Raw genomic sequence first — 11,550 nt, forward strand, 5'->3', positions numbered from 1 at the left:
ACGGAGCGCAGTGATAACTAAGTTACTTACGCGTGAACGGTGCAAAATGAACCCATGTTCAAGCGCGTTCACTTAGGTCGGTGACAACAGATGACAGCATCTTTCTCTCCGGCCTCCTCCTCTCCTCCATGGGGAAGACCAGTGTCCAGCTCCTGCAGATAGGGGTCGCACAACCAAGCAAAACGGCTCGCCACGGTAAGAATCATGTTGCATTCACGTACTCGTCGTAAACTCGGACTTCCAAGCACTGGTAAAATCAACTATTGAGTGGAGACATCGTAACTTTTGGAAATTGTGTTTTCCTTCATGTGTCGACTAAGTCACTAAACCGGAAAATGAAGTAGAAATCTATTCCGTGTATGCATCAAACAATTAACGAATTGATATAGATTAAATAATATACAATAAATTCCAGAGTAATCATAATCTGTCTATGGTCAATACCACATACTGCGGTCCATAAAACTTCTTTAAGATAATTTTGTGAAATTTCTGAGGTGAAAATCATGCCTGAGATTAAGTATCAACATCAAGAGCAGCTGTTTAGTTACCCCGAATTCAACTTTATCGTTTTTCCTTTAATCCTTAACATAACACAAGCAATGGGAGCGACAGGGAAAATTAAGTTGCGCTGTACCATCCTACAAAGATAGGGGGAAGGGTTTTGTTGAAACACTAAATTATTATCGTTTTGCGACAATGTCTTGAAGATTTAATGTGTACGATATGCACAAAGTAAATAAATTTATTTGAATTCCCGTGACAGTAACCATAATATATAGAACCGTATTTTTTTTCCTGTCGCCTCATCCCTACATTGTTTTGAGTGGACTAATCTGTCCAGTTGTCGACGGTGAACGCTGTGAGGCGGTACTGACCAAGATTCTAAAAAAAGAAGTTGCTCTTTGTCAGTTTAGTTTTATTATTTGTGAACGTATTTAGTAAATTAAATTCTGTCTAAAACTATGGCTTCTTCGGACGTTGCTCGGCAGCCGGTTAGTATTTTTTTCTCTTCTGTGACTGACAATTGACAGTGTTCTTGAGAGTTGAGAAGGGAGTGTCCAGGGCTATCATTAAGTTAGCTTCTGCTAACCCGACAACTTCTTTCAGTCTTTAAAGTTACTGAAAACATGTCAGTTTAAATGGTACTACTCTCTAGAACTGGAAACAACATATTTGCCATTCACGTTGACATATCTCCAGGGCACCAAGCGGTCATCTTCAGTGTTTAACTTGTTTTTAAAAAGCTATTCATTGTTGCATCTTTCACCAAAGTACGGAGGGTGCTAGCATGCTAACACAACACTAGCTGTCTTATACTGAATAGTATGAATTGCTTCACACCTAAACACTCACATACCACAGTCACTAGCACACGCATCGCAAAGTTATGTGGGCAATCCTAGCCATTAAGTTCACACACCCATTTAGCTATTAAGGGAAGCTTTTGGCTACATTTCTGAATGAAATTTGGCTTTGGTTCACACCCAACCAAGTCAGTTGTGCAGCAATAAACATTTGTTTTTGTTTAGAGAGTACAGCTATTAAAAGCTGATTCCATATCATGAGGATTTCCCTTTACCTCTGCAATCTTACCCCCAAACCATAACTAGATCTGAGTATTTGAATAGTTCAGATGAGGTCAAGTCAGAGGAAGATGATAGGATGTGAAACATTCATTAGACTCTAAACTTTGTGTAGTCCACACATGTTGGGAGAAACATACTAATATATCATATCTCATCATATTTGTGTGTCACTGTCCCCAATACAGACATTTAGACCTTTTATACAACATGGCAAGAGCCAGTTGTCAATTCAGTAGTCTAAACTGACAAAGCAAATACATTTTTACTGAATTAAAGTAAGACTTGGCTGTTGAATTGGAGTCTTGGCCGTTTGCTGTGTGTTACTAATAATGAGTGCATTATTAAAACATGTATGAACTGTCTGTGTGTGCGCCATTCATTCCCACAGAATAAAGGAGTCCGGCCTCTGTCTCTAGCCGGCCATGTGGGTTTTGACAGCCTTCCAGATCAGCTCGTCAACAAATCCATCTGCCAGGGCTTCTGCTTCAATATCCTCTGCATCGGTACCTTGTCACAAACACACACACCTTTACTTTAACCACTGAGGATGACGATCTCCTTTGCATTTCGGACCACAGTGTCAGGACTTAATACCTTAAGTAAATTTTACTTGTTGGCTCTTGTAGACAAGAAGTTACACACACTTTCCAGTTCTCTAGGTATACTAGTGGAAATGAGTGCATTCTAATACAACAGTCCTGCTCTAAATCTTAGATTTACGAAGGTTGTTGTATTCAGCATTTATATAAAATAACCGAGAGAGAGCTATTGACTCAGTTGTGTTTTCATTTTGGAGGCTGTGGTTTGTAGTACTATTGTACTGTGTTTATTGTGTATATTAACACTTGAGTGATAAGAAGAATCCAGTCTTCTCATCTTGTCATACTTACTTGATGTTACTTAAAGTTACTTTCAGAAATACTGGATGTATCTGGCATGTTAATGATCACACTACAGTTGGATCTCTGTATCTTCTACGAGTTCAGTTACTCAAACTTGCCTCTTAAACTTTTGTGCTCTAGGTGAGACCGGCATTGGGAAGTCTACACTAATGGACACTCTTTTTAATACCAACTTTGAGAACTTCGAGTCGTCCCACTTTGAACCTCAGGTGAAGCTGCGGGCTCAAACCTACGACCTGCAGGAGAGTAACGTCAGACTGCGTCTCACCGTGGTCAACACCGTTGGCTTTGGAGACCAAATGAACAAACAAGAGAGGTGAGACTAAGAGATGTGTGAGCGTGTATAAGATATCTGACTGACTTTTAACTGAGAGTCTGCGTAATGAATGTTATTATGAATAAGCGTTACGGTAAATGTCTTTTTAGTTGTATTTACTGGCTTTTTAAACTATTCTGTGATCATCATCATGTTTTTCTCCCGTAGCTATCAGCCAGTGGTGGACTACATTGACAGGCAGTTTGAGAGTTATCTGCAGGAGGAGCTAAAAATCAAGCGCTCTCTTCACAACTACCATGACTCACGAGTCCATGCCTGCCTTTACTTCATCTCACCCTCTGGCCATTCTCTTAAATCCCTGGACCTGGTCACCATGAAGAAACTAGACAGCAAGGTAGGAGAAGGACCGCAGTGTTCAGTTGTGTTGAAGGTGCCATACAACATGTATGTCCCAGACAGGAATATACAGGGAATATTCAAGGGAATCAGGCAGTTTTACATTTGAGTTCATTCGACTGAAGTTGTCTCACATAGTAATTGCAATAGGTCTTTTTGGAAGAGATTGCAAAAGCCTTTTAACTGGAGTGAAGGCTGAATTAATGATGGTTTTAACCGGTTGGAATTTCAGCTAGGTTTCTGTCTGAAAGTCAAAAGAATCTCACCAACTCTGTCCTTGGAAACCAACAGTGCTCTGCAGTTATGAAAGGTGTTCTTTTGTCTATTTGTGTGTCATTACATCAGTCATACACAAAGTGCTGCCCAGCTTCAATCGGTGAACATTTATTCACACGGTTTCTATGTGCAAAATACCACAAAGTGCATTGTTGTCCACTGGTATTGCTAACAACAACATCCTGGTTTTGCAACTTGCACTTGGACTTGGTTAACTGGGGGGGGAGGGGGGGGCAGCTTAACAAGCTGTAAAATGACAGAGCTGCCAAAATTGCTGATCTTGTCTTCTCTAAAGGAATTAGGGGAAAAAGAAATTTGTGATGCTTCACCATTTTCTGAAAATAAATGCCATACTTGGAAGCGATTACTGGAAGACTTTGCTTTTTTCAGTGGTCTTTTTTAGTTTGGAAGCAGCATTTTCTGTGGAAGCTGACGTGACCACTACTTGAAAGCAAGTTGATATATGTGTGAGAGACAGTGTGAGGTTCTGTGTAAGGGACTATGTTGTGGTTGTTTTTATGTCTGGCTGTTGGGAGAAGTTCACCATCCAGCTAACTGAACCCCCTTCCATTTCCCTTGAAATGGTCAGAAACTTTCCCATGCTCTCTGTGTGTTGTGACTTTGTGTTTTTCTTGCGCGGTTTCACTGCTGCGGAGTGTCAGTAACCCTGGATTTGCGTCTGAAAGGACCAGAAAAAGCAGTGGAATGCTGTAATCACCTCACGCACACACACACTTGAGTTGTCCTTTTGTGTCACTGTACAGATACACACAGAAAGAGCCAATTGTTGAACGGGCAGCAGTGACGGATAGACAGTCACTCACTCGGACAGCTGTTGGAACAGATCTCCTAGCATTGTTTTGTTTTCTCTGCTGGGATCAGTGTGTGTTCTGTATGCGTATACGAGTGTGTGGTCTGGCCCAGAAGCTTGCCCGGTGACAACAACTCATTCCAAGCCTCTCTTTGGTACGACAGGATGACAGACAGGCAGGAATGTGGGGTGGCTTGGACAGCAGATTGAACTGCTGGGCCAGAAATAACACCAGAAAACATGGTTTATATAAGGCTTATCGAAAGGGAGGACTTCAGATAAAGAAATATAAACAAATACGGTTTGTTTTTTGTTAAATGCTGCTTTTTTATATACAGACTGGAGGTTTTCAATTGTTTTACATGTAGATTCCTGACCTAAGACATGAAATTTGATAGCTTGATTACTGAAGGCCACAGCCAATGGGACGTGCTCCGTTTGGAGAAGTTAGCCTCATAAATGTTGTCCTGAAGGAAGTGTTTGATACAAAAATAAATGCATATTTCTACCACACCAAAGTCTCTGCAGTCATCTGGATTAGATCTTGAAGTCATCAGTTTTTTTTAACTATTGCTACTATGACTATATGAAGACATAATATGTAATTTAAAAATATTTTTCCTCTAACATGGGAGGAATTCTAGTAGCTTCCCTGCCTTCGTTCTCTCTGCTGTTCCATCTTTTTAAGTGGAGTGAGTCATTTATAATGATCCTGGTGCTACTTGGCATTCTTTACTGAAAGTGTCTCATCATTTTGTGCAGGGAACACAGTTTGTTGACAGAGTTGAAGGCTGATGCGAACATGTGACTGATCAGACCTGAGATGAAAAATACTCCAGATGATTTCTTAGTTAATAAAATGTTTATTTTTTATTTTTTATGTACATCAAAAACTATGCTATTTTATTTAAAAGCCTGCATTTGCATTGAATAATGACAGCTGTTTATCATGGTAAAATGAATCCCATCACATCTTCCTGTAGGTGAACATCATCCCGGTGATCGCCAAAGCCGACACCATCAGCAAGAGCGAGCTGCACAAGTTCAAGATCAAAATCATGAGTGAGCTGGTCAGCAATGGTGTCCAGATCTACCAGTTCCCCCTGGACGATGAGACTGTGGCCAAAGTCAACACGACTATGAACGTAAGGAGACACACACACACACACTCCTCTCTTAATCTTTTCATCAGCGTCTAAAGGTCGAGATTGTGTTCGGTTGTGTCGTGTCTCTGCATGCAGTTTGTTTTCCACGTATTCATGCACACTTTTGTTTTTGTAGGGCCATTTGCCGTTTGCTGTGGTAGGCAGCACAGAGGAGGTCTCAGTTGGAAATAAGATGGTGAAAGCTCGCCAGTACCCATGGGGCGTAGTGCAAGGTAGGATGGATTATTGTGTGTTTGTATTTGCATATCTTCAGTGGGCACAATTTAATCATTTATTTCCGAACTGTGCGACTCCAGACTATAATTTACCCTCTAAAATTTTGTGGGCGGTTAAACTTTAGGCTGGCTTCCAGGCTGTGTTTGTATATCACTTTATAAAATGTATCCAGTATTGCCAAAGATATTTCTGTTAATAGTAGTGTTACATTGACAGTTTAATCCGCTTGAAAGAATTCTCACACTTTTCCCCATCTAGAAATGAGAACAAAAACTGCCTTGAAACCAGCCTAATCTTAGTTTTTTGCTCCGGTGACTTTCAGTTTCACAGTTGAAATGCTTTTTGAAAAGCCCCTGTAGTTTGTCTAATGTGTGCTGATGTGTGCGTCAGTGGAGAACGAGAACCACTGCGACTTCGTGAAGCTGAGGGAGATGCTGATCTGTGTGAACATGGAGGACCTCCGGGAGCAGACGCACACTCGCCACTACGAGCTGTACAGACGCTGCAAGCTGGAGGAGATGGGCTTCAAAGACACGGACCCCGAGTGCAAGCCTGTCAGGTCAGCTGGCCGCACATCTGCGAAACGTCCGCGCAAATGGTACAACTGGGCGACGCGACTAATGGCTTGACTGTGCGTGTTTACAGTTTGCAGCAGACGTACGAGGCCAAGCGTCAGGAGTTCCTGGTGGAGCTGCAGAGGAGAGAGGATGAGATGAGGCAGATGTTTGTGCAGAGGGTGAAGGAGAAGGAAGCTGAGCTGAAGGAGGCTGAGAGAGATGTAAACAGACAAACTCCTCATTTCAATAGAATTTCTTCCGTTGTTGAAATCTTGCATCAGCCACAGAAATTAAAATGGCTATTAGCGATGCGAGGATGGGTTCTGACGCCATCCGGATCTGCATGAATCATCCACCCACCTAAAAAAAAAAAAAAAAAACGATTTGGAGGCACGCACCCAATTATTTCTCAATGAGATTTGTCTAATCGTGATGATGTGGTAACTTTACCCTGAGGTAGGCTGGCATGAAGATAAAGAAAACAACAATTTATTTGAAGCACTTAATCTTAAAACTTTATCTCCTTTCTAAAATGAAAATTGGCGACAACTATTTCCACAATCTCCACTATTTCCACTAGTATGAATGTTGCACCAGACAACAGTTCACATTTTAAAGATCAGTCCCATTTTTATGACCCATCCTGTCTAACCCATGGATAAAACCATAGTCTGCACATCACTAATAGCTATTTATTACAAATGTGGGAAGAAGTTAATGCTTGATTTCTTCTCTACAGTATCACACAGTTTTAGTGAGAAAATAAAACTCTCCTGTGCTGGGTAACTAATGTGAGTCCTCTACTGTATCCGTTCCAGCTGCAAGGCCGCTTTGAGCAGCTGAAGCGCCTCCACGCAGACGAGAAAGCGTCTCTGGAGGAAAAGAAGCGGCTTCTGGACGACGACCAGAGCTCCTTCAGCAAGAGACGGGCCGCCGCTCAGCTCCTGCAGGCCCAGAGCCTCACCGCCAACGGCAAGAAGGACAAGGACCGTAAGAAGTAAGGAGCATATCTGAACACTGATGCTGGTGTATGTTCGGGAAATACTCAGCGTCCTTAAAATTGCACGTGTCGCTGGCAGGGGCGGCGAAATGGATGAGTCATCAGTGATTTGCTGTTTTAAGATGCGCATAAAGTCTCACCACCACCTTCTAACATTTCAGATTTGTGTAGACGAGCATCCAGACTGACGACGAAGGCCCAGAGCCTCACAGGGCGTTGCTTTAAGTTGACATTTAATCTGCATCCAGACACATTGTCATTGAAATCTCTCTCTTGTTGTCTTTCAGTTCTGGCTTCATGTGAAGACCCTTGGATCTGAAGTACTCTCCACTACGCCCAGTATAACCAGTGACATTCTATCCACATCCTTTTCCAGCCTTTTTTGGCCAGTCTCAAACACTAACGAGGAAAACCCCACACAAACCAGCAGTGTGTGTGCGTGTGTGTGTGTGTGAGAGAGAGAGAGAGAGAGGGAGAGACAGCGTGAGTTTGTTTTTGTGCCAAAGTTTATCGACTGTACCTGAGAATCCTGTGTACACTTTCTTCAATGGTATTATCTCCTTTGTAGGTTTTATACCTGTTTGTGTAATGATTTATTTATCCTTTTCTTTTTATATAAACCTTCATACCTTCCTTATTAGCTTTTGCCAGTCTGAGGGAGGCCTCAGTGTGTTGATCCTCACACAGCCTCCGCCTCTAGAAGCTGTTGACAGATCAAAGCGCTTGCATAGGTACAGGCAACACTGTGTAAGGGACTTCTTCACTTATCTTGTATTTGGACGCCATGTGTTTAGTGTATGATAAGAGCACCCTTGGTGTTTTAATGCACCAAACACGTTATTCTTTACTAAGCCCTTTTTATACCGTTTCACTTTGTGATGTTTCCACACGCCCATCAGAGCTCATGCAAATGGCATTGAATGCGGAATTAACTTCTTGGGAGCTTTTTATTTTCTTTTTAATATACAAAGACACTAAAAGTACAGATCTCCTATTCTCTCTGTACTGTAAATGTCTAAAGCCAACCACAACACTCTGGTGAAGTGCATACACCAACTGTTACTCACGGTTACTGACGCTTGTATTTACACTAGTGCTTAAAGATGTTTGTGCCTTATTAGAAATACAGCACCCACATCCAGGGAAACACACCGATGCCTACTGGAGAAAGGCTGGTCTAAGACACTTGTATTTAAAGAATAAGCAGTATTATTCTTTGTGTTTTCCTCCTTTCTAAATAAATCTTTGTATTTTTGTCATGATATGCTGTGTCGGTCTGTTTTTAATCTCATGCACAGAGAACAGGTGCACGTCCCCTGTTCTCCATCCAGTTGGGACATGAGAAGTCTGGTTAATCACATTCATTCTGCACCATATCAACCACCATGTTTTATACAAAAGAATAACATCGTGTTCAATGTTCAGGTGTCACTGCTTTTCTCATCTGGCAAATGCAGCAAAGAAGTGATCCAAAACTTTACACTTGAAGGGTTTCTGCTTCTTTTCACTCAAGGTTCATTATTGATTTAACCGTCACATGGAGTGTTACTAGAGTATGTAACACAAGTGCAGGTGGCGAGTGTCGTTTTCACCTGAGTGGGGATGGCTGCTGCCAACAAGGAGTGTCATTGCTATGGGGTGGGGGTGCCAGGTCTGGTCTAGGTGGGGGGTACATGTCTAAGTAACTAACACATGAATGCCAGGTCCAAAAGCTTCCCAGCAGAACATCAGACAGTTCAATCAAATTTTCAACCCCCTTTGAAAAATGTACAAACTAGCAGCTTTTTGCAATGAACAAAACAATTTAAATAGCTCAACATAAACATTACAAGTGGTTTCTCCAAATTCAACACCAAATGCCACTTCTAATAACTACCGCACTCTCAAAAATATTCATCCCCTTCATGACCAGTATCTTCAGTACTTAGTGGAGCACCCTTTAGCTGTTATAACCTGCTGCAAACGTGATTCACAGCCAGACACCAGCTTCAGGCAGCGTTCCTGGGGAATATTAGCCCATTCCTCATGGGCAAAGGCCTCCAGCTCACTGATATTCTTGGGTTTGCGTGCTGCAACTGCCTTTTTCAAATCCCAGAGATTTTCAGTGGGGTTTGAGTCAGGCGACTGTGATGGCCACTCACAGCGCTTCTTCCAAAACCAAGCCTTGGTGGAATTTAAGGTCCCGCTGGAAGGTCCAGTGACGCCCAAGCTTCAGCTTCCTCACAGACGGCATGACATTTTCTCCCAGGCTTTCCTGATACTTGATTGAATCCATCGTGCCCCCCACACCCTGCAGGTTTTCAGTGCCAGAGGAAGCAAAGCAGGCCCAGAGCTTTGTAAGCTTTTTGTATCATTTTCCTTGTTGGTGCAAGGCAACAATCTCTTCCCTGGCCTATTTGTCAGTTATCTTGACCCAGCCATGTGTCTAACACGCAGTCAAATGCCACCGTCAACTGGTATTTGAGGTGTTCTGTCTCTAGCACACCTGATGCAACTAATGAAGCCCTTGATTGGCCCTTGATTGTGCTTGAGTCCACACCTGATTTGCAAAAGTGTGCTGTCATGAGAAATTCTATTGAGGGGGGTGAATCATTTTGAGACTGCAGTAGTCATTAAAAGTGGCATTTGGAGAAACCACTTGTTTCAAGCTCAAGTTGTGTTGAGCTATTTAAATTGTTCTTGTTTGATTTGTTCAGTGCAAAAAGATGCTAGTTTGTACTTTTTGCCAATAAACCTAATTTACAGTGGGGTGTTGAATAACTTTAATTGCAACTGTATCGTCACAAGATGGTCAATGTTACTTGCTTCTCCTGTCAGTGGTCATAATGTTGTGGCTGATCGGTGTAAATAGCCATATAAACCTTTTATTTGTAACAGCGAGCCATTGGAGAAAAAGTTTCATCTTTAAAGGTGCATCCATGGTGTTTAAAAACTGACAGGCGTCCTGAGCTGTTGGATGAGGAGCTGCAGGCGACGGGCTGCACACCTCCATCTTCTCAGCAGGGTTCCTTTCTGTGTTTTCAGACTCCGGCCGTGTGCAGCATAAAATCAGATCACGGTTACTGACAGAATGATGAAAAAAAGCCAATGACTGTCTGTCTTCATAGCTCAAATGTTAATAGTTTGTAGTAGTAAGTCACGTTTGCTGTCACCACCAGCAAGTTTAGGTGACGCCAAATCAAGCAGGGTCATCAGAAGAGAATAGATGAGGGCGACAAGCTTTGGCTTCAGAGAGGGACATCCAGAGAGCAGCAGTAGCATAAACATCTTCCCTTCTAACTACTTGCTATATTTAAAAACACAGAGAAAGGGACAGCCCTGTGCTTCTGTTTCCTGCAGTGTCTTACCCTTCATGTGACCGCAGCTGGCAGACAGGCAGCTGGACAGACGGGTCCGGTGTATAAAGCGGAGGAATGTTGATCGATTCCCTGCAGGGGCCTGCAGCACCTCGCTGTGTTATAGGCTGGCAAGAGGACACCCAGAGGAGAACCGTTTCACTCAAGACACGCCGTGCTGAGTACCTCTGTCTGCGCTCTAGGTGCTTGATTTCTTTACCAGATTTTCCTGGCGGAGGGGGACAGCATCTCCGAGCTGCAGAAATCTGAAGGATCTAAATGTGGCTGCCCTCTTTTCAACTTAAATGCAGCAGCCTGAGTGTTAGTCAAGTGTTTCTGAGTGGGCTTACAGCACAGATTGCTGTCGTACACCTGCGATCGGACGCACACATTCCCACACACACACACACGCGCGCACACACCTGCCACCTTTTGCCAGTCACTCTAAATGCAAATGGAGGTGATCATCAGAGACAGGCCCGACTCCTGGAGAGATGAGGTTGTCATTTAAGGGGAGCGTTGGCGACACTCTGAAATTACCAATTACACACCCCGTCCAGTGCTGAGTTCAGAACACGAGAGAAAAAGGTGACGATAAGAAAGGAAGACGATGGACAGGAGAGAAATGGGAGGAGAAGATGGAGGGAGGCATGAAAAGAGGGGGAGAGGCAGCTTTATTTGTGTGGAAGGATAACAGTCACGGTCTCCGTCCGACGACCGTACCTGGAAACCTGTTGGTGAGGCTTCGTAATGAGCACGCTGCGAGTGGAGATAATTAGAATCAGAGCAGGATATGATGTGATATCCTCTCAGGGGCATCCGTGAAGTCCTAATGGGCCATGCAGGTAATGTGTTTGTTTCGTATCAGCGCTCACAAGTGTGTCATTTCCCTCTCCATCTCCATCAGGAAGCTGCAGGAAGACACTGGGAATCGCTTTTAAAACAAAGGCATTTATTGCGAAAAATGCACTTGACATGAAAAAACAATCAAATCAACCACGGGTCATCAGTACAAGACGATGTAT

At 42.9% G+C, this 11,550-nt stretch overlaps 1 protein-coding gene across 1 annotated transcript; it reads left to right on the forward strand.

Moving 5' to 3' along the window:
* The first annotated feature begins 569 nt into the window (after positions 1-569).
* On the forward strand, positions 570-8,452 carry septin10 (septin 10). Its single transcript, XM_084544173.1, has 10 exons — positions 570-995; positions 1,978-2,092; positions 2,612-2,807; positions 2,976-3,162; positions 5,235-5,396; positions 5,533-5,629; positions 6,024-6,192; positions 6,279-6,411; positions 7,009-7,187; positions 7,478-8,452. Exons 1-10 carry the CDS (start codon positions 966-968, stop codon positions 7,491-7,493), a joined length of 1,284 nt encoding a protein of 427 aa, XP_084400299.1. The 5' UTR covers positions 570-965; the 3' UTR covers positions 7,494-8,452.
* Positions 8,453-11,550: the final 3,098 nt, after the last annotated feature.

This window comes from Chelon labrosus, assembly GCF_963514085.1.
Source record: "Chelon labrosus genome assembly, chromosome: 5".
NCBI lineage: Eukaryota > Metazoa > Chordata > Actinopteri > Mugiliformes > Mugilidae > Chelon > Chelon labrosus.

Coding starts and splice junctions, on each gene's coding strand:
- septin10 (XM_084544173.1), top strand. CDS start 966: ATGGCTTCTTCGGACGTTGCTCGGCAGCCG. Junction 2,093..2,611: donor CTTCAATATCCTCTGCATCG/GTACCTTGTCAC, acceptor TTTGTGCTCTAG/GTGAGACCGGCATTGGGAAG. Junction 5,397..5,532: donor AAGTCAACACGACTATGAAC/GTAAGGAGACAC, acceptor TTGTTTTTGTAG/GGCCATTTGCCGTTTGCTGT.